General features: G+C 46.7%; 1 protein-coding gene across 2 annotated transcripts in view; it reads right to left on the bottom strand.

Annotated features, from left to right (window-relative positions):
* The window catches only part of TRPC4 (transient receptor potential cation channel subfamily C member 4), a 69493-nt gene extending 55747 nt beyond the window's left edge, over positions 1-13746 (bottom strand). For both annotated transcript variants that reach the window (XM_083483313.1, XM_083483314.1), the window contains exons 1-2: positions 13272-13746; positions 1071-1475 (exon numbers count right to left, since the gene is read on the bottom strand). In XM_083483313.1, the coding sequence (XP_083339439.1) occupies positions 1071-1448 (378 nt within the window). In that variant the 5' untranslated portion in view covers positions 1449-1475; positions 13272-13746. The remainder of the gene's footprint in view (positions 1-1070; positions 1476-13271) is intronic.
* Positions 13747-23796: the final 10050 nt, after the last annotated feature.

Below are 23796 nucleotides of genomic sequence, written 5' to 3'. Positions count from 1 at the left end.
TGGTTTACGAACTCCACAAAACCAGAAGTAGTGTCCCAGTTTGGGAACTTTACCTCGGTCTAAGAATGGAAGCCAAATGGTAAAAGGGCACCAGCGGCGGGAGGCCTCATTACGGAAAGTGTGCCTCAGTTTAAGAATGGTTTCGGTTTAAGAATGGACTTCCAGAACGGATTAAGTTCGTACCACTGTATATACAAAGGAGACTTTCTGGCTGCCAAGATCCAAGTTTGGGGCAAGTACACTTTGGTGAGAGAACCCAAACAGAGATTTAAAAACACAAAATATGCAGCAAAGCAAATCATGGAAATGGACCTTTAAAATATGTCCTTGCGAGTTCCAAAATTCTTGCCTTAACATAGAAAAAGGCCACACGATTGGTAAGTTAAAAATGATTTACATACAAACTCTCCAAAGGTCAGATTCATGTGTCTTTCCATACAGCATTTAGAAAGAATTGCACAGGCAGTAAAATTTGGCTTAGCTACAGCGGTGTAGGTTCCTAATTGTTGGTATTGGAACACGGTAATGGCTTGTAAGAGCCATGTGGTCTCAGCTATAGAACCTGCTCAAAACCTCTTCTTCTTAGGTAGGCTGGGAGAGAACAGTAGGCTTGATAACCTAGTTCCTCCAAAGGTGAGCTGAGCCTGGCAGGACAGCTTACTCTTTGATCTAAAACTTTTCATGCATTAATTAGACAAGTATGTCAGTTATGTGTGTCTGGTTATCACATAGGAACCTTACATCAGGGATCAGATGCATCCCTCCAGGTGCTTTTCAGTTACTGCACAGCTGTCTCCCACTAAGGGTTAGGATCTTTACAACTGGCCTTTTGGGAAGTTTAGGAATACAAACCTTTCAAAGGCCTAACCATTTGATGCATTCACATGAGGTAATTGGGTAAAAAAAAAATACATTCGAGGCACAGTCTCCCTTAATTTCCTTCAGCATGGGAAGAGGTTTAAGCCTTTCTACACCAACCATGATCCTGAAAAGGATCGCCCCCTCTCCACACATAGAGAGACTTAGGAGCAGCAATTATCAACAGACAAAAAGCTTCCATTGGAAAATACCTGTTTCTCCCCACTGGGCCTCTTGTGGTTTAGCAGCAGCTCAACAGCTCCAACTACCTCTTTCCTGATGGCATGTAGCAAAGCATCCCCAACATAGACGTTAAAGCTCAAAAGTAGCTCTATGAGCTCCAGGTTCTCATTTTCTATTGCAATAAGAAGAGCCGTTCTTCCAAGGGGGTCAATGCAATTAATATTGATCTTGAAATATATCTCTGCTTCTTCCAGGGCTTGCTTCACACTGGCATAATCTCCTTTTTCCACAGCATTCAAATAGGCTTTCTCAGGAGGTGAGAGTTCAGACTCAGCTCGTACAATGCGTAGCGGGATTCGATCTCGGTAAGGGGCACTGACGCTTCTTCTATAATAGAACTGGGCCATAGTTCACACCAGCCTAACCATGTCTTTCTGCAATAGAAAAGAGAACGCACATCAGTTGAACATTCCTGGAGCACAATATAGTGAGTACACCATTATTATAGCAATGGAATTTCACAGGAATGGCTGTGTTCATGTTTAGCGACAGGAAGACAAAAAAACTGCATAAATACTTAGATCAAAGAAGCTTAACTGGTTTTATGAATTTATGTACATAGCATTTTGTATTATCTTAATATTATTGAAAAACAATAGATGAATTAATATGATTTAATTGAATGTACATAATAGACCAAAGACAGCCAGAGAGCTTAACCAAGAACAGTATTTGATAAGTATTATACAAAGAGTTACGTAACTCAGGTGGCCATTGCCTGAAAATTTTTGCAAAGAAAAATTCAGAACCAAACAAAAGCCCAAATCTTACACAATGTAGTCGATATTTGTTGGGACTGCAGCATAAGGTTTGTGTTTAGGCCCTGAAGCATTGCAAGGTTGCTCATTTTGTAGTTTAGGATTCTGTTGGGAGGCACTTGAAATCATTTCATTAATGTACTGAAATATCTACTGACTGGTACTGATGCTGTTGCTCTAAATTTATATCCTTTAAAGTTGGCCTTGTTAAAAGGAAAGCACCTGGCCATTACCACAGTAACCTTTCTTTCCTCAAATTCTGTGTAGTCTCGGGGCAATATTTTTACCTCCTAAAAATAAAGACTGAAAATAAAATAATTCTGAAACATTTCGCTTTCATTTCAAAAGCAAAGGAAGCTTGTTATGATTTTGCTCTCCTTTGTTCCCTCAGGTGTCATTTTTTAAATGAGGCCAGAAACTACAGAATGAAGTTGAAAGACTAATATAATAGAAAAATGGGACTAAACTCAAACCAAACTCCACAATAATAATTTTTCTTGTTTAGAATGAAAAACAGGTGTGTGTGCAGCAGGGATATCTGAACTGTGCAATGTTTTAAATGAAAAGATTACTATTGCTCTTGTTTTTGAATGATCAAACTTACACATTTTCAAAAACATTATTGGCCATTTAAAACAAAACAATTTGGGACTCTTAGGTGGCCATGATATCTTGCAGAACATCTGTTGAAAGGGTGAGAGAGACTGTGCAGTAAGGTGAATCCGTGGTAATGTTAATTAATGCAAGGAAATACTATAGCTTAGAAAATCTCCTCTTTACTGTGAGTTCCTTCTCCAGCCTCTTCCATCACATTTCTTGCTTACCACTATGCATTCTCTTACAGAATACCCAGTACTAATCACAATTACAGCATAGTTTTCCATGATACCCCAACTTTTTTTCTTGAACCCTTTAGACTACATTGCACGTCCTCATACACTATTATACTGATCTCTTCCTTTCATCCATCAATTCCCTTTGTTATCTCCCTTCTTTCAATATTCAAAACACCGCACACACTGATGATACTGTAGAATAACAAACACTTGCATTGCATTAGGAAGGACTGTAGTTTGGGACTAATGCAGACCATTTCAGATAAGGAAATAAGTCTATGAGGAAGACCCTGTGAATGACATGCCCCCACAATTATTCCATTTTGATTTTAATGCTAAAAGGGTGGCAAGTTCATATCAGTAGAGAGAGGCATGAGCCTGCAATGACCTTTATAGAACACAACTGAATACACCATGTCCATTACCAAGGAAGCAGTCTGAGTTTGGTGTAAGGGTCCTTAAAGGCAAGCCGCCTAGATCATTCATCCCCCTGCACTGGAGCTACAACCTGAATCCATTTCTGTCATACAGCTATGTAAAGGGATTTATTCTTGCCCCCTACACCATGTAAGAAGACTCAAAAGACACCATATTGGTGAAATGTTATACAGTATTTAATCTTGTATGACAATCAGAATATCTGCAAAGTAACAAGCCAATTAAGTAAGTGTGGGCAGGTGTTGTTAACTCACAAATCTGAGAGAAACATCTGTATTTTGTGGCTTCCCGTCAATGACTGGGATAAATATCCCTTCTTGCTAACAGAACCCTGGAAACATGATCTGAGCCCAATGTAGCTTGCATTTCTTTATTAGACTCTAACTTATACACACATGTAGCATGACACCAAAATGTTCTAGGCACGAGAGGAAAATTCCCTTTGAGTCTTGACTCAGGAATGACTCAGAGGGGTGGGAATTGGAGGCACTGTATCACATTGGTTCCACTCCTACGCAGGGTCATCACCAGAAAATAGTACTAGGAGATTGTTGCTTGGTTCTGTGCCTTTTGAGCTGTGGGCTCCCACAAGGGTCCATTTTCTCTCCTATGCTATTCAACAGCTATATGAAACTGTTATCTGTCATCTGTGGAGTTGGAACATGGCGCCATCAACATGCTGATGACATGTAGCTCTTTCTCTCTCCATTCAATCTGAATCAGGAGAGGCTTGGAAGGTGTTGGACCAGTGCCTGGAAGCAGTGAAGCGCTGGAAGTGGACCAATAAAATGAGGCTGAATCCTGGTCCTGTGGGTGGTTCCCATGTCTGAGAATTAGATGTACAACCTACATTGGGAGAAGCTGCACTTCCTCTGAAGGAACAGGATCATAGTACTCCTGGATTCCAGTTAGTCACTGGAGTCTCAAGTGGCTTCTGTGGTCAGAAGTGCTTATGCCAGCTTAGGCTGTTTCCCCAGTTTTGGTTGTTCCTGGGCCAGTATAGGCTGGCCTCAGCTGTCCACACTCTAGTGACTTCTCAATTAGGCTACTTCAATGTGCTCTATGTGAAGCCACCCTCTTAGACAGTCTGGAGGCTGCCTCTTGTGCAGAATGTGGCTGCTAGGTGGGTAAGCATGGCAACCCAATGGGACCATGTGTCAGTTTAGTAAGGTACTAACATGCTCTACAGGGGGCTGGCTTCTGGCACCAGGCCAATTGGCAGACCAACTCTGTGCCACAAAGATGTCTGCAAATGTGACATGAAGGTGGGCAACCTTCATCAACCCTGCCATGTGGGAATCCCTTGCAGAAGACCACAGTGCCTGGAAACAGGCAGTCAAGTCATGTATTCATAGCAGTGACCAGAGGAGGAATGACCGCTGGGAGGAGTTCAGAGAGAAGAAACACCAGAGTGCATCTACAGCAGCACAAACGGATGCCTTCATCTGCCCCAGCCATAACAAAACTTGTCTCTCCCATGGTGGTCTCTACAGCCACAGTAGGTGCTGCAACCTTCCAACAGCTTGACCTCACCCACAAAGGTGCACTCCTTCACTGTGTCCCAAGATAGACAGATGCCAACAACGTAACAGTTTGTAAAACTGCAATGTTTAAGTGTCTACAGTATCTTTGCAAGGGAAAGGGACAGGGAGAAAACCAGAACAACTTGGTCACACCCCTGTGACCTCCTAGCAGCTCCACTAGCTGTCACTAGTCATATGACATCTCCATTTTATTTGTGCTTTAGATAATGGCAGAAAAGCAAGGCCTCAGCTTCACTAAAGGGCTTTATTATAGAAACACTTATAAAGTAACAAAATCTAAAAGACAGTGATTGCATTGTACAAAATGATAGTTTGCACATACAGTATTGCAAAATACAATGGCTTTGTAAATCCTGGCAGACCTCATTAAATCAAGCACTAAATTGCAAGCAAGTCCCTCAGCTGCAGTAAACAGAATTCATACAACAGGGTGGAGTGCGGAGTTCTTATTGAGTAAATAAACAAATCAATAATAATTTGGAAGTTTTCAGAAGTGGTTACATTTTAACTCTGTGAAAGAATCAGTCTGGAAAAAAGTATTTTTTGTCTAAAAGTGTTGTGTGTGTATGTGTGTGGACGCACACATGCAAACGGAATTTAGTGTATTTGATTTTATCATTAGTGAAAATGATCTATTTTAACAGTTGGTCAAACTTTTCGGTGCCAAAATTTTAATGACAAATTGTGACATTTTCTTTCAAATATTATATGCATTTTTTTCAGCTTTGCAGATGGTTAGTAATACACAAATCATTAAATCATTCTAACCAGCATTTGAAACCTGTTAAAATATGCTAAAATGGCAAACTTTCAAAAGATACTCATCTCTTATTAAATATACACTCTCAGGTCCAAAGAGATTTATCACTATTATTCTAAACCAACTAATTTGTTGGAAAGTAACCCAATGCCACTGAACTTCACATGATAACATGTACTAGTAATTTTCCCCTGCTATGTGTTTAAGTCTCTTTTCCACATGCAGTTCTTAATTCTTTCAGCTCTGTTCTACTACCTACATGGCCAAGACTTGCTAATGAGGACAAATAAACTGAAGCAGTGCTCACTGGAAGGACAGATCCTGAAGCCGAGGCTCCAATACTTTGGCCACTTCATGAGAAGAGAAGACTCCCTGGAAAAGACCCTGATGTTGGGAAAGATTGATGGCACAAGCAGAAGGGGATGACAGAGGACAAGATGGTTGGACAGTGTTCTCAAAACTATGAACATGAGTTTGAACAAGCTGTGGGAGGCAGTGGAAGACAGGAGTGCCTGGCGTGCTCTGGTCAATGGGGTCACGAAGAGTCGGACATGACTAAACGACTAAACAACAACAACAAACTGAAGTAAAACTAGCCTTGTGGGTAGATAGTTTCCAGGTTTGAGACAGGTCAGCTACCTGTTCTGGACAGGGTTGCACTCTCCCTGAAGGACCAGACATGTCGCTTGAATGTGCTCCTGAATTAATCTTTGTTGCCTGAGGTCCAGGTGGCTTCATCAGCTTAGAGTGCCTTTTACCAGCTTTGGTTGTTATGCCAGCAATTACCATTTATGAATAGGGCTCACTCAGTTGGTAACCCTTATAAAGAGTATTAAAGGTAAAGGTACCCCTGCCCATTCGGGCCAGTCTTGCCAGACTCTAGGGTTGTGCGCTCATCTCACTCTATAGGCCGGGAGCCAGCGCTGTCCGCAGACACTTCCGGGTCATGTGGCCAGCGTGACAAGCTGCATCTGGTGAGCCAGCGCAGCACACGGAATGCTGTTTACCTTCCCGCTGGTAAGCGGTCCCTATTTATCTACTTGCACCCAGAGGTGCTTTCGAACTGCTAGGTTTGCAGGCGCTGGGACCGAAGGACGGGAGCGCACCCCGCCGTGGGGATTCGAACCACCGACCATGCGATCGGCAAGTCCTAGGCGCTGAGGTTTTACCCACAGCGCCACCCGCGTCCCATAAAGAGTATTAGGAGCTGATAAAAAGGCTCCCATTTTGAAACAGCTTTCTTTTTCCCTGCAATGAGATTTCCTTTTTGTTTGTTCCCCCTTGCTTTTTTGTTCTGGATGTAATTACCTATTCTCCACAAAGGTTCAGTTGGCAGAGGCTAGCACAGTTGCCTTCAAAAAGGTTGTGTACCTGGGATCCCTACAGTGCTCCTATGTATAAGGAACCTGATTTTGCATTTTCAAAGGTTTAGGCCTTTTCTCAGCCACCGGGGCCTTTTTTTGGACTAAGGAACCACTTGCCACTTAGGAGCTGTGAGATAGCGGGATAACTAACAACAGTTGTGTAAAATGGGCTGTATCACAACTTCTGCTCAGCTAGCCACTTCACTCTTTAATTTATGAATACTGCTTTGAAACTACAGGCTATTCGGGCTTTGCCCCTCTGAAGCTATGTGGGAATTGCATGCTTTGCTTATTCAAGGGGGTCTTATACACTCCAGGCATCTGCCTTGATTCACTGGAATATTTTAATTGAAATTTGTGTTCAACTGCTCCATTTTTTTCACAGGGCAAAAGTTAGTGCCTCTTAATGATTAGATTTTAGCCAGCTCATCCAAGACTGGGATAGACTGATCTTCTACCCTGCTGTTGAGGTTTCGTTCTTTTTGCTGCTGCAGAGAGTCAATAATGAACCCTTCTGTTACCTGTGGATTTCATTTCTGCTTTCTCCTAAATTTCTAGCTTTTTATCAAAGTGGGAAGAACCATCTGGCTTTGACCACCCATTTTTTACCACCCTAAAACCTGGTTTCAAAAGCAACATTTATTTATTTATTTATTTAGTTTTGTTTGTTTGTTTGTTTGTTTATGTATTTATGCCTTTCATAAAATTTACACATTGTTTAATTTTTAAAAACCCCAACCAGAAAGTGGCTTACAAAAATATTGAATTTGCAGTTCCTTTCCTCCCCACTCCAAAGCTTTCTTGACCTATAATTAAACTGTCCCTCTCTGATATCTAAGTCAGGAAAATGAGATAGGATGACAAGTATATACTGAACTGTGAAACCAAAGTAGCAAGAGTGGCTGCAATTCCAACCTCACTTATCTAGGAGTAAACCCCACTAAATGCAATAGGACTTAATTCTGAGTAGACATAGTTAGGTTGCAGCCATAGTTAGATTTGTGATGGGCTATTAGCCACTTTATGAACTCTGAAAGGGAACATGCCAGGAAGTTAATCCAAATATCTGTTAATGGCTGAGACAAGCTGTCTGTTATAACTATTCATTAAGTAGACATATATTTCTGCATCAGCAAATGATGAAACAAAACATGGACTTGTGCAAATTAAGCCAACTGCAGCTGAGTAGAAAATACCAAATGAAAGTGCAAATGAATATCATAATGGATTGAGGCTTGTCCGTACCTCCCTAAATTCAGCAGAACAAAGAATATAACCATATTTTTAAAACAAATGAAAATCTGAAGTAGCAAATAAAAAGCAGGCTAGGATATGTTTTATCTAACTAGAGTCATCCTCCACCCACCCACAGAAAACCTCCATGAAATAAAATATTAGTGTTGATTTCACAAGAGTGCTGCTGCTGGTGGGTGGGAAGAAGCGAGATGAATATGTTTTTATGTCTATGTGCTAGTTTTGTCACATGTGGTTCTTTTCTGTTGTTGTCTTTATAGTATAAGATAATTGTTTTTGTGTGGCACCACTTAATCTTCTTTTGCACATGTCGTGGTATAAGTGCATTTTGGAATTGAAATCAGGCTCCCATCCTCAAACAGCATTCTCAGCACAAGTTTGGTCCTTTAGTGACTGGGTCGTGGGAGATAAGCAGGATTTCAGAGTGGTGGCACACAGTAGAGCCAATACTGAGCAAATGCTTTCCTAAGAATTATTGTCCCAATTCAGCATGAAGCTTTCCAATGCAAGCCGCTTTAAAATGAACAGGAGCTACACATGAGCACAGCATAGTTCTAAATAGTTTTAAGTAGAGTCGGTGCAGAAGTATTTCCAGTTAGACTGTGTTCTTTGACAAATGGCAAGCTATAATGAATCACAACTTTTTCTTATAAGCAAGTTTGGGCTGGTGTCAAGATTATATTTGCTTTGAATAAATAAGAAGCACAGAAAAAGAACTCCTGCAATGAAAATAATACTTTACATCTAAACAAGCTTTATCCCCACCACTGTTAATGAATGCACCCTGAACCTATTTTCTTACAGTCAGAAAAATATTCTCTGGGCCTGAAGCCCTATTCTAATTCTGGGGAATAACTCAGACGTACCAAGAGCTTCCCGCAAGTCATTGCAGGTGATGCCTTCTTCCAAAGAAGCCTGTCTTAACTCTCTGTCAGGGCTGGCCTGACTTCACAAGCAATACAAGTTTTTTGTTTGGAGAGTAGGGATTCTAACAGAATAGGATGAAATACAAGAAGTTTACCCAGGATCTACTGAATTCATCAGATGAGTAGTACAATGCCCAGCCTCTTCTGCAACCTTCTACTTTCATTCTGCAAGTGGTTGTCATCAGCAAGGGAAGTTTGCTCACTCTGCAACTACTCAACCACTATTTCGCAGCAATTCCACAGAGTTGCAAAATGTAAGGTTCTGTTTCAAGATCAGTTAAAGTCTAGTCCATTTTTGATGGGGGGAACCTAGAGAAGCAGACCCTTGCATTTCCGGAGGGGCTTCAACTGCCCACATTCAATCATCATCAACTGTCCACTCTGCTGCCAAAAATCCTCATTCCTAGAGGCCTAAACTGACCTAAATCCCTTCTTCAAAATTCTGGTAAATGGACTTTGGTGCAGCTCAGTAGTTGAGCCACAAGTTCTTAAATCACATAAATCCCCAAGCCCCACTTCACTACAAGTGAAGTTTACATATATTTTGGTGATGTTGCCTTATATCTGGTACACCTCCTAAATGGGATCCAGGACAGTGTCCAATTTTCTGATATGTGGACACAATCGAGGATCACCCCCTGAGAATGGAATCCTCAGTATTAAATAATGATTATAGTAAAAGGTAAAGGGACCCCTAACCAAAACCTTGCTCCACCACCACAGAGTCATCCCACTCCACATCCCACTGCTTTCTGGTGTGCCTATGTCAGGGAACTGACATCGGAGCTAGAGGCGGAGGGAAGGCTCTCAAATGATGCTGGAGAAGGGCCCAGCAGGGAGAGAGGCAGCTCCGCAGATGGGGAAGCAAATCAGCGCAACACCAGGGATATAGAGGGGCTGATGGGGGAATCGGCGAGAGGGCTCCAGGACTCTTCACCGGACACCAGCGGGGAGAGCACGGGTCCTCCGCTACCCATGCCCACCATGCGCAGAAGACTTCTGCGCAGAGAGAGTAGGAGGAGACTGGGTGTCAAACAACTTTTATGTTGGAAAAGATTTAAGAAACGCCCACTGACGGATTCTGCTAGCGACTGAGGCAGCCACGAATTGAAGGGCTGTCCAGACAGAAAGGTTTAACAAGGCAACATAACCAGGAGAGGCGGCAACTTACGCACGAGCAACCCCATACCCATTACAGACTATCCTTCTGTGGACTGGGCTCATAGTCTCTCTTTGTTCTGCAGTTTGCTAACTTCCCTGGGGTAAATGTGTCTCTGATTTAGTTTTAGTATACATTTGAGCCTTCAGATGTGCTGGGCATGTTCCCTCCATGGGGAAGGAATTCTTGGATGAGGAAAGAGCTTCTGAGATTATCTACACCCTAGGGAGCCCAAGAGGCTTCCTGGGGTGCCACACACATCTTACTTTGTGGTGTGTATGATAAGCACTCTCTGTACTTTCTTACTTTCTCTTCTTTTAATATTCCTGTCTGGCGTAAGAAGTTTATTCTGGAGTGGCCATTTTTAAATACTGAGCATTTTTTCACTGTCTCTTTTAAATATATTTTGGTTGCCAGGTGTGCTGGGAATCGATCGAGGAGATGCTAGTGGAGGCAGTGCTTGTAAAAATCAAAATTGCCCAGTAGTGTATTCCATAGTTCTGAAATTCATCTTGTCCAGATTTATCCTATTTTATGGCGTGCCAGCTACTTCTTTTTCAATTCATGGTGCCTGTAATTTAGCCAGACCATCTAGGAGCTTACAAAAGTGAACACAATGCACAGATGAATTCCTTCAGTCACTAGGTTTACCATATAAGTCTGTCTGTTGCTCCTCTCACCACAGGTCTTTGCCATATAACCAACCTCTCACTTTCTTCTCTTCCCTGACTCCTTCTCTGTGCTTGCAGACTTCTGTAGCACTTGGCTTTATATGCAAACTGAAAAAGAACAAGCCTAAAGGGCTGAATGATGCAATATTCTACTTAAGATCTGTTGCATGTTTAACTGGCTCCTATCAACTTTGATTTTTCAGAACTGAAAAAGATTTTTTTTACTGTAATCTCAAAGTTCACAAGAAGAACAAGATTCTTTGGAGGAACCTTTGAAAATTTGAAGTCTTTCTGTTTAACCTTGAAAAGCAGTCTCAAACTGCAGGTGATAGTAGCAGAACCATTTTTAAAGCAATGGTAAATAAAAATGTGAAGGCCCAATTTTAAGATTGTAAGGGGCAGCTGAGTGCCCCCTTTTGCCCATGGCTTACCTCCCTGCAGTTCTTCCAGCAGAGACAGATTTAGGGTAGTTCCGCCGCATTGGGCACTGAGCCAAAGGGGATGCCAAAGGGTTTAGCAACTATGATGTAGTGCATGTGTAGAATGGAAAGGGATGCCAGATTTTGGCGTGCCAGTGAAATTTGAAAGACTAAGGTTCGCCCCTACCTCTAGGCACTGCCAGGAACATTTTTGGTATCAGGGACCAACTGTGGAAGGGAGTAGGAACATAAACTGCAGGAGGGAAGGGGTGTTCAGAACCCCTCACCTATATGGCCACCTGCACTTAAAAGCACCTCCCCCTCCCAAGTCTTGTATTATGTGATTAGAACAGCCCCAGGTTTAAACAAATGAATCGCCAGCTTCGTGTAGAAAGGGCTAAGGAAGAAAGGTAATTTCACGGGGCTCTGAACCTCATTCTCTCATTTATTCTACAAAACAAGGTTTCAATCGGATCAGGGTTTTTTTAATCAACATCTGATTGCAATAATTATGATTAAATTTCATGTTAACTCAATACAGCATAGTATTTTTCTGTTGGTCCTCACTTCTCCAAAATTCTTTCCAGATATCACTGCATGTTTCCACTCTCCTTCTCTGATGAATGTATTGCCTCATAAACCAATTCAGATTAATGCTTTTGTGCCATACTTTGAGTATTTCCCCCTCATTTCTCATCCATTTCTAGACAGAAAAAATGTCAAGCAAAAGTTGAAATTCTACAGAACAGGACTGTATTTCTTCTGCATAATCAATAACACCGAACCAATCTATTCAAATTCATCCAATGATGATGTGGGTAAAATCAAAAAGAGCATCATTGGTCACCAAGGCTACTCATCTGTACAATAGGGTAATGTTCTCCCTTTAGTGCTACTGCCGTGCTCAAATCTAGCAAGTAGATTTGAGAAACAAATCAATTTTTTTATTGACAGGATAGAACTGCAAAGTTATTGGTGGCTGGTTTATTTTTTAAAAAAACAACAGCAACTGACAAGTTAGTAGTGAAATACCAAGACATCTTGGTTCTGCGTGAGATTTGAAAGAAACAGTCTTGAGTACAGCTCACACATGTTCAAGCGATGTACACACATATGCATGAACCGGCTCTTGACCGTACACATCACTGTCTTACAACCTCAGTCCTACATCTGAAAAAAACGGGAACAACTTCTCTCACTGGCAGCATTATAGAAAGGATTAAAAGTGCTGTCATTTATTTATTTTCTTTTGCCACCTAGCAAAACCAATGACCCTCTCTCCTATGTTCCATTCTATAGTGTTTAAAAGGCGCTCCTATGTCTGGGGGGGGGGGGGGGACACAAGAGAATTGGCTGAGGCACAGAGAGGCCGGTGTTTGCTTGGACCCGTTCACAAAACACAGAAATAATTTGACAGAAACGAGGCAGCCCGGAAAGGGGAGACACAGGCCTGGGTCTTTTTTGCTGCAACGTGTGAAGCGACCCTTCTGCAAGCCTTCAAAGAGAGCAATAACAATGCCTCCCTCTCTACCCCACAACCTGCCTTCTTATTTTGTGAGGATTTTAAGTTCCTCTGAACCTCAGCATTGGGAGGATGGGGGGGGGGGGAGAGAGAGAAGTCATGTTTGCCCCTCCAAGTTATGGGTCTCCCTAACCAACACCATCTTTTTCAACCCCTCTTCTTGGGGAGAAATAGCCCCTTTCTAAAGCTTATAAGCGCCTCTCACGGCAGGGCACGAAAAAGTTACCCCGGGTGCTAAGTGATGGAAAACCTACACAGTACTTCCCATTTGACTTTCCTTTGGCAATGTTTCATTCCGGATTGATTTAAAACCGCTTCGATGTGGCGGTTGCCTGCCCCCCCCCAATAATCTACGATTATGAATAATCACCACAGAAGAGTTGGAAAGGGACCCCCGAGGGTCATCTAGTCCAAGCCCCCCCCCCTGCAATGCAAGACTCTTTTCCCCCTAAGAATAATAAAAACCGTTCTAGAGATACAAAATAAAACAACAACCCGTGCGAGCCGAAGAGAACTTACTGGGCGTGAGAAGGAAAGGCAGGCTCGGCGAGGCAGCCGCATTTTCCCGAAGACAGCGACGGTCTCTCTCTTTCTCTCCCTCAAGTCCTCTCGCCCGCCACCCCGAGGCGCCTTCGCCCGGCGCTCCCCTCAGGATCTCCTCAGGATTCCCCCCGGCGGAGGTGCCGCTTCGCCGCGGCGCAACAGATGAGTCCGGGCGGGGTGGGGGACCGGGAGAGAGCAGCGGCTTCTCCGGGCTTGGCGAGGCGGGAGGTGGGCGTGCGTGGGGGATCCTTCCCACCCACCCATCCACGCCGGCTCCGGCAGGGCGGGCAGCGTCGTCGGAGAAGCTCCTCTTCGGCTCCCCTCGCACAAGGAACGCCGCTCGCCTCAGACGGAGGAGGGTTTCTCCCCGACTGGCTCCCTCAGTCTGCCGATACCAGCAAGAGCGCGCGCGGGCACGAATACACACACACACACATAAACACCTGGGAAAGGCGGGAATTGGCGCCTCGCCTCCGCGCGCCCCCTCTAGGTTCCTGAGGGAACGCAGGCTTTACAACCGATAGTAGCTGACAGGGCGACCCGGCGAGGGCTCCGCTGTTCTTAAGTCAGGGCCTTTCCCCCACATGCCTTTACAGTGGTACCTTGCTTCTCAAGCTTATTCCGTTCCGGAACTCTGTTCCAAAACCAAGGCGCGCTTTCCCATAGAAAGTAATGCAAAATGGATGAATCCGTTTCAAACTTTGGAAAACCACCCCTAAAACAGCAGTTGAACATGAATTTTACTATCTAACGAGACCATTGATCCATAAAATGGAAGCAATAAACAATGTTCTGCAGTTACGCAATCAATCAATCAGTAGCTGAACTGGGTTCAACAAAAACAAAAGCGCAAGATAAATAGCAATAACAGAGACCTCAGCGTAACACTCAAAATGGAGCACTCAAAATGGAGCATGTTCGGCATCCGAAAAAAGGTTCACAAAACAGAACACTTAGTTCCAGGTTTGCAGTGTTTGAGTTCCAAGTTACTAATAATAATAATAATAACAATTTATTATTTATACCCCAGCCAATCAAGTTTTAAAAACAATACAGCATTAAATATTAAAAACATTCCTAAACAGGGCTGCCTTCAGATGTCTTGTAAAAATAGGATAGATGCTTATTTCCTTCACATCTGAAGGGAGGGCGTTCCACAGGGCGGGTGCCACTACCAAGAAGGCCCTCTGCCTGGTTCCCTGTAACTTCACTTCTTGCAATGAGGGAACCGCCAGAAGGCCCTCGGCACTGGATCTCAGTGTCCAGGCTGAATGATGGGGGTGGAGACGCTCCTTCAGGTATACTGGACCGAGGCCATTTAGGGCTTTAAAGGTCAGCACCAACACTTTGAATTGTGCTCGGAAACGTACTGGGAGCCAATGCTGATCTCTCAGGACCGGTGTTATGTGGTCCCAGCAACCACTCCCAGTCACCAGTCTGGATTAATTGCACATTCTGAATTAATTGCAGTTTCCAGGTCACCTTCAAAGGTAGCCCCACGTAGAGCGCATTGCAGTAGTCCAAGCGAGAGATAACTAGAGCATGCACCACTCTGGCGAGACAGTCCGCGAGCAGATAGGGTCTCAGCCTGTGTACGAGATGGAGCTGGTAGACACAGAATTAACCTATGCCTCCATGGACAGCTGTGAGTCCAAAATGACTCCGAGGTTGCGCACCTGGTCCTTCAGGGGTACAGTTACCCCATTCAGGACCAGGAAGTCCCCCACACCCACCCGCCCCCTGCCCCCCAAAAACAGTACTTCTGTCTTGTCAGGATTCAACCTCAATCTGTTAGCCACCATCCATCCTCCAACCGCCTCCAGGCACTCACACAGGACATTCACCGCCTTCACTGGTTCTGATTTAAAAGAGAGGTAGAGCTGGGTGTCTCTCTCACCAAAAGCGTTTGAGTACCAAAGCGTTTGAGAACCAAGGTACCACAGTACTGTGGTGGCTGGCTACCTTGGCAAGGTTCAACAATGCCACTCCGCAGGAACTTCTCAGTTCCTGGCCAGTGGCGTGGTTGTGGGAGACGCCAGCTTTGTTGCCCCCAGAGGCTGAAGGGTGCCAGCTCTCTGCCCCTGAGCCTGGCATCGCTGTTGGGCTGCTAGAGCTGGTGGTTCCAGGGGCCGGCCCACCCATGAGGCAAGGCGAGGCGACCGCCTAATTGGCCTCTTGGCAAACAGGAGGTGCTGCTGGTTCCACCACCCCTTATTCCTCGATGTAGGTCTTTACCCACCCACCCCTTTGTTTCTGAGGAAGATCTTAGCTCACCCCTTCTTCCATGGCTGGCAGGAGGTGGTGCCATTTGGCGGCTCACCTCAGGTGCCAAATTTTATTGAGCGGGCCATAGTTGTTGTTAATGTTATTACTTTATATCCCGCCTTTTCCCCCTGACAGGGACTCAAGGTGGCTTACAGATGAAAATAAGACCCACTGAAAACATAAAGGGGAGGGAGGCTCATAAAGGGGAGGGAAGCAGTGCTTTTCTTCTAAAAAAATGTTTAGGGGCACATACCTCATGTTACGGACGCTTCAGGTTATGTGTTTTCGGGTTGCGGACCGCGGCAAACCCGGAAGTACCAGAATGGGTTACTTCCAGGTTTCGCCGCTCGCACATGGACAGAAGTGCCAAATTGCGCCGGCGCAGACGCGACACTTCAGGATGCGAACGCTGTGGGTTTTTGCGGACGTGCCTCCGTCACAGATTATGTCCACAACCCGAGGTTCCACTGTACTCTCATTTTCCTACTCATATTGAAATACTGCCCCTCAGTGAGGCCAAACTTAGATTCACAAAATGTTTAGGCGTATGCGTACCCCTGTCCCCCCCCAGAAAAAAGCACTGAATGGAACATTGATAGGATTAAAATGCACATCTGCACACACTCTCCACATAGGTAAAAAGGTAAAGGACCCCTGGACAGTTAAGTCCAGTCAAAGGCGACTATGGGGTTGCAGCGCTTTCAGGCCGAGAGAGCTGGCATTTGTCCACAGACAGGCTTTCTGGGTTATGTGGCCAGCATGATTAAACCGCTTCTGGTGCAATGGAACACCGTGACAGAAACTGGAGCGCACGGAAACGCCATTTACCTTCCCGCCACAGCAGTACCTATTTATCTACTCGTACTGGGATGTTTTCGAACTGCTAGATTGGCAGGAGCTGGGACAAAGCAATGGGAGCTCACTCAGTTACAGGGATTCAAACCGCGGACCTTCTGATTGGCAAGCCCAAGAGGCTCAGTGGCTTAGACCACAGCGCCACCCACAAACACACAAGAAATCGTTTAAGATCGTACAGAAAATTACGATGAGATAATTACGGCTCCAGCTCTTTCATTAAAAGCAGTCAGTTTGCAAAAGTCTGCCGGAACAAGAAAGTCTTCGCCTGCTGGTGGAAGGACAACAAGCCGGGAGCCAGCCTAACTTCTCCAAGGAGGAAGTTCCAGAGTCTGGGAGCAGCCACTGAGAAGGCCCTTTGCCACCTCCCCACCAAGCGTGCCTGTGATGGTGGTGGGGCCAAGAGAAGGGCTTCCCCTGAAGATCTCAACCTGGGCAGGTTCATAAGAGGGAATACAGTCTTTCAGGTACCTTGGACCTAAGCCATGCAGGGCTTTATAGGTCATAACAGCCAGTGGAACTATTGTAACAAGGCAGTCATATGCACTCTATAACCAGCCCTGGTCAACAGTCTGTCTCAGTGTTAGAAGCTGAGCTATGAAAGCTAGGAGCTAAATGGCACCTTAAACCTAGATTATGAGCACAACAACGGAATGCCTAGGTGTGTTTCTTTTATAACAAGGACACAAAGGTGAAAATGAATGAACTGCAGCTAAAATACTATGTTCACTTTTCACATGGTCTAGTCCTTCCCCTGCCCACCCCCCTAATATCTCAAGAGGGTCTCTTTTCCAGTCTTCAGAGAGTAGCTGGAAGTGGGGAAGCAGAAAAAGGTCCTCCTTTCCTTCTACTCTGCAGTTTAAATCTCAAATCTGAGGTGCAGTACTGCGTCCAGAGCTCAGAAACTGCTCACGCTAATGAAATTCCTTGTCGCAAAGTGCACCTAGAACAATGGGAGTTTCAAACATTGGTCTGGCTGCAGCTGTTTGAGCCAGCTGAAGTTTCTGAGAACTTTTCAAAGGCAGCCCCATGTTGTGTTTACTTGCTTATAATTTGCTTTCCCCCCATTTTGTATTTTTCTCCCAAGAGCAGCTAGGTGGGGGGAGGCCTCAGGATACATCACCAGCCAAGTACAAACTGTAAAAGGGGCTGTAATTGTGGGAATTGAACTAACTCAGAGGCTCCATGCACATGCGATGTTGGGGGCAACTTGGCGCACCTGAGCTATGTATTTGTATGTGTGTGTATGGAAATTCATTCTTCAGCAGTGGAAAATGGAACTGAAGAATTAAGTTCCTCTAGTGGGCACCACAGAGCTGTTTTAAGTGTCACCAAGGCATTACATTAGTACCATCATCTCACAATTATGACGTGCACTCTGGTTATTTAAAATGGTCTATCCTATTTTTCCTTCTAAACTGAAATATACTCAGAGTCGCAAAGTGATTTCATGCTCTTTATTCAGCTCATAGTGGTGAGGAGGAATGAATGAAAGTCCCCTCAAAGTATCTGCTTTATATACATTATTTACACAATGGGCTGCACATGATTGGCTAATTCCGGAATTCTACTGTAAGCCAATCAGGTTGTGGATTCACTTCTATCTGGATCAGGATTGGGTGGTTCCTGCCAACCAATCATACTGCTGCATTGTTCTAGGACCAATCAGACTGCTGCATTCTCAATCCTATTGTTCTAGGACTAATCAGACTGCTGCAATTTGGATCCTATTGTTCTAGGACCAATCAGACTGCTTCAGTTTGGATCCTATTCAACTCAGTACATAACACCCCTCCCCTCTAAGTTCCAGTCCTGCCCGGGAGGTCGCATTCATAGTCCTCAAGGTATGCCGGCGGCCTACGTGTGCGTTGCGGCCTGGGGTGTTCCCTGGTCTGGGCTCCAGGTTCTGGCTCGTGTTCCAAGGATGCTGGCTGTGATGGGCCTGTTTGGTCTGGCGCAACCGGCTCGCTCAGTCGTGGTTCTGGTTCCGGTGTCCTTTCGGCCTCACGGGTCCTCTCTGTATTTACTGATTCTGCCTCTCCTACTGGCCCCTCCTGCTCTAGGGGCCTCACTGCCCCGCTGTTCCCTTGGGACTCCTCTGACCTGTCCTCCTCCTGGGTTTCTCCCAGGAATCGTCGCCGTATCTGGTCGCAGTGGCGGCGCCAGCATTGCCCCCCATCCGTTAGCACCTCGTACGACACTGGGCCAGTGACCCTGGTGACTGTGGCGGGTACCCATGCTGGGCCTGCCCCAAAATTCTTTGCGTACACTGGGTCCTGGGCCTTGAAGGTCCGGGGGTTCCTGCCTTCCCCCACCACTACCTCATCCTGAGCTCTATCGGGGTGAAGGCGGTCCAATCTGATTGCAAGGCGCCGACCCATTAGTAGTTCAGCGGGGCTCCGGCCAGTCGTTGAGCTGGGGGTGCTGTGCTGTGCTAGAAGGAATGTGGCAAGGCGGTACTCCCAGTCCCCTTGTGTCATGCGGCGGAGGGTGTCCTTGGTGGTCCGCACCATGCGTTCTGCTTGGCCATTGGTGGCAGGGTGGAACGGCGCCGAACGGATGTGGCGGATGGCGTTCTGTGCTGTGAAGGTTTGGAATTCTCCTGACGTAAATGCAGTCCCATTGTCTGAGACGAGAGTGTCAGGGAGCCCGTGGGTTGCAAACAGCCTGCGTAGTACCCGGATGGCTGCGGACGTGGAAGTGGACGGTACCAGTGCGACTTCCAGCCATTTGGTGTAGGAGTCCACCACTATGAAGAATGTTTTCCCCTGAAAGGGGCCAGCGAAATCCACATGCAGGCGTGACCATGGTGCTCGGGCAGACTCCCAGGACTGGACTGGGGCCCTTGGGGGATCTGGGCGGGATTCTTGGCAGGCCTGGCAGTGTTTGACCCAGGCCTCTATCTCTCCATCGATCCCCGGCCACCACACATAACTCCTGGCCAGGGCCTTCATTCTTACTACCCCTGGATGTGTCTCGTGTAGGGCTGTGAGGACCCTTTTGCGGAGGGGCTGGGGAACAACGACCCTGCTTCCCCATAACAGGCACCCCTTGTGGGCCGACAGTTCATGTTTGCGGGTTGTGTAGCCGGCGAATTCTGGCCCGGGGCTGCTGCTGGGCCATCCCCTCCACACCCAGTCCAGGACCCGGGAGATGACCCTATCTTTCTTGGAATGGTGTGCAACTTCTTGTGCCTGAATGGGGCGGTCGGGAAGCAGCTCCAGGGTCATAACCTCTTGTGCAGGTGCTGGGTCGGGGCCTGTTTCCGGTAGTGGTAGCCTGCTGAGGGCGTCCGCATGGCCCATCGCCTTCCCAGGTCGGTGAATCAGTGCATACTGGTAGCTGGCAAGGAAAATTGACCATCTGAGGACGCGAGGAGACAGCACTTGGGGGGTCTGCTTTTCGGGAGCAAACAAGCCAAGCAACGGCTTGTGGTCAGTCACCACGGTGAAGGGCCGCCCGTACAAGAAATCATGGAATTTTTTTACTCCCTTCACGATTGCCAGACCCTCCTTGTCGATTTGCGAATAGTTCCGCTCGGTTGCGTTGAGTGTCTGTGAAAAGTACGCCACCGGTACCTCTCTTCCATCCGGGAGTTGGTGCCCCAGGACAGCGCCAATGCCATAGGGTGAGGCGTCGCATGCTAGCACCACCGGCAGCCTCTCGTCGAAGTGTGCCAAGACAGAGTTTGAGACAAGCAAGTCCTTGACTGCCTGGAATGCGGCCTCCTGGCGCTGGCCCCACACCCAAGGGGCCCGCTTGTCCAGGAGTCTGTGTAGGGGCTCCGCTACCGCCGCCTTGTGGGGAAGGAAGGAATGGTAAAAGTTCAATAGTCCCAAGAAGGCCTGAAGTTCAGTCTTGCTCTTGGGTGCTGGGGCATCACAAATGGCCCGTACCTTGTCCCCAGTCGGGTGGACCCCTTCTGCGTCCACCATAAATCCCAGAAAGTCCACCTGAGGCACTCCTAGTAGACATTTTTCCCGCTTCACCTTGAGACCCGCCGTCTGGAAACGGTGCAGAACTGTGCGGAGGCGGTCCTCAAACTCCTCTGGTGTGGGCCCGGCAATCAACACATCATCGAAGAAGGGGGTGACGCCAGGAATCCCTTTAAGGAGAGAGTCCATTAGATTCTGGAATATGCCTGGTGCCACGCTGACCCCGAATTGCAGCCGCTTTACCCTGAACGCTCCTCTGTGCGTCACAATCGTCTGTGCCTCTGCTGTGGCCTCATCTACTGGCAGCTGTTGATATGCTTGGGCCAAGTCCAGCTTGCCAAAAATTTTCGACCCAGCCAGGGTGGCAAGGACATGGCTGACCACTGGCACTGGGTATGCATGGGCCGTGAGGGCCTTGTTTATGGTACATTTGTAGTCTGCGCAGATGCGGACCGAACCATTAGGCTTGACGGGTGTGACGATTGGGGTTTCCCAGGGGGCATTAGGCACCGGCTCCAGCACTCCTTGCTCCACAAGTCGGTCCAATTCCTCGTCTATACGGGGTTTCAAGGCGAATGGGACCCGGCGGGCCTTGAGCCTGACCGGTCGTACTGCGGGGTCAAGCTGTAGCGCAATGGGGGGGCCCGTATACTGTCCCAATTTCCCGTCGAAAACCCCTGGAAATTCCTTGCATATGGCATCCACGTCCACTTGTAAGCTAGTGTGGTTCACCCCAGTGACAGCTAGCCCCAATGGTCCAAACCATGCCAATCCCAGTAAGCTAATGTAGGGGCCCTTGACCACAAGCAAGTCCAGTTGCCGCGTCCGCCCTCGGTATTGCACCCTGAAGGTCCCCACCCCCATTGTGGGGACCTTACGTTTCTGGAAGTCCCGTAGGGTGAATGGGGCCGGCCTGAGTTTGGGACCCCCAGTAGGACACAGTTTCCTTAAGGTCCTTGCCGAGATTATGGATAGAGTTGAACCAGTGTCAAGCTCCATGCGGCATGGGGCCCCCTCTATCTGTACCTCTACATAAATTTTCTCTATGTTGGGGTGGGGCAACTGGTATATCTGGCAGTCCGTGAGCTCCGTCGAGTTGCCTTGGTGCGTTGGGCCCCGGGACCTGGGGCTCTTGGGTTGGTCATCTGATGCCTGGTGTCGGGTGGGCCGAGCCCGACACACCCGGGCGATGTGTCCCAATTTTCTGCACTGCCTGCACTCTGCGTTGCGGAAACGGCAGGTCCTCCTCTCGTGACTCTCCCCGCAGCTAGCGCAGTTTCCTCCTTCTCGTCGAGGCAGCTGTGGTCTGTGCGCTGCTTGAGTGCGCTGCTGTACTCGGTGCACCTCCTCTCTGTCGGATCCTGAGTCGTCGGTGAGGTCTTCGTGGTGGACCCTCGGTTGGGATGGCAGGCTCGGCCGTGCCTCTTGCGTCGACCTCTCGGCAGCTTCCGTTGCCAGGGCCTCCTCCAGAGCGACCTGGAACGTTAGGTCCTTCTTGGCGTAGAGGCGTCGTTGCAGCTTCTCATCCTTCAGGCCACCGACGAGGCGGTCACGAAGCATGTTCTCCAGCTCTGAGAAGTTGCAGAACCGGGCGGCTTGGCGGAGAGAGGTCACAAACCCAGTTATGGTTTCCCCAGGGGCTTGTCGCTTTGCGTAGAAGGCATTTCGACGAGCCGCCACTGAGGGCTGCGGCGAAAAGTGCCCCTTCAGCTGTTCCATTATTGTTTTGTATGGAACAGTAGCGACGTCTTCAGGCGCAAGGAGAGCCCGGGCGATTTCAAACGTCTCCTCTCCGCAGACGCTGAAGAATATCGCCCTCTTCTTGGCGTCTTCTTCGTCGGTGACCCCTTTGGCTTCTAGGAGGAAGGTGAAACGGGAGGCATACGCTTCCCAGTCTCCAGATGCTGGGTTGAATGGCGAGAAGCTGCTGTTGGCTGCCATTCTGAGTTCCTTGTGTCCCGGAGCTGAAGCCTGGATCCACGGTGCGAGGCAGCGTTGCGGCAGGTGGCGGTGCTGCGGTGCTGTGTGTGGCAGTCAGCTCAGCGGGATCCCATCCTCGTCGCCAGTGAAATATACTCAGAGTCGCAAAGTGATTTCATGCTCTTTATTCAGCTCATAGTGGTGAGGAGGAATGAATGAAAGTCCCCTCAAAGTATCTGCTTTATATACATTATTTACACAATGGGCTGCACATGATTGGCTAATTCCGGAATTCTACTGTAAGCCAATCAGGTTGTGGATTCACTTCTATCTGGAGCAGGATTGGGTGGTTCCTGCCAACCAATCATACTGCTGCATTGTTCTAGGACCAATCAGACTGCTGCATTCTCAATCCTATTGTTCTAGGACTAATCAGACTGCTGCAATTTGGATCCTATTGTTCTAGGACCAATCAGACTGCTTCAGTTTGGATCCTATTCAACTCAGTACATAACATAAACCAAAGAACCCAAACATAGACATAAAACAAAAACATAAAACAACAAAATCAATATTAATGCTGAATCTATGATTTAAAAAATGCAAAAGAAAGGGCTGGCTCAAGATATTTTGCTACCTGAAAAAAGGACAAGATGGTTACCTCTCTTATTCAGTGTACAGAAAGTGACCGTACTGACAGCTGAATTTTTCTTCCAGCACTGGGTGGGATATTGTCTACCACTATACCTGAAAGCAGGAGTCTGGCAAAGGGCAGGCCATGTAGCCAAGGGTTTTCTGGGCCCAGTCTACACTTGCCAAATAACACCCACATTTGCATAAAATTGCATATACTTTATGTCACAGGCAAGTTTGTACCCTCTTCCACAAGTGGGAAAATAAAAAAAATAAATCAGGAGTCACACACAAGTCATAAGATGCCCAACAGATATAATATCAGCAGCTGAAGCTTTCCCCATAATTGTAGTTCCATACTACAAAGGGCTTACTCTGATTAATATCTGGCTGCCACATAGCTGTTAAAGGCACAAAAGCCATTCTCTCTTCCGGAGCCAACTCATGCAAGGAACTCAAGTTTCATGAGGTTTAACTTGTAAATGAGTTATATTACGTTATTAGGCAGGCAATACTACATTCATTGCAAGACCAGGCATGGTATTTCAGGTGGAGGGGGTAAAAAAATGACTTAAGATTTACAGCACGTCTGCTTAGAATGCTTGGATAAATTCAAGATTTAAAAAGTTGAAAAGCAAGCAGTGTAATCATTTAAAAGCAAAAGCATTTTTTTCCCTTTTTCTCTTGGAAAAAAAAGGGAGGGATTTGAGATCCCCACCCAGCCACGAAGCTTTATCGCTTGCATGCCAAGGCTTTGTGCCTCCCACCACCCTGACTGCGTAGAATAAGGACGCCACACACTTGACTTTGGATCGAATAAGGCCACAACTTTATTGAATACAGATGAAAGAGGTTTGGCATAGGCACTGGGTAACCATTAATTCTGGCCCGTT

This window comes from Podarcis liolepis, assembly GCF_965112155.1.
Source record: "Podarcis liolepis genome assembly, chromosome: 17".
Classification (NCBI taxonomy): Eukaryota; Metazoa; Chordata; class Lepidosauria; order Squamata; family Lacertidae; genus Podarcis; species Podarcis liolepis.
This window is presented reverse-complemented; position numbering and strand designations above follow the sequence as displayed.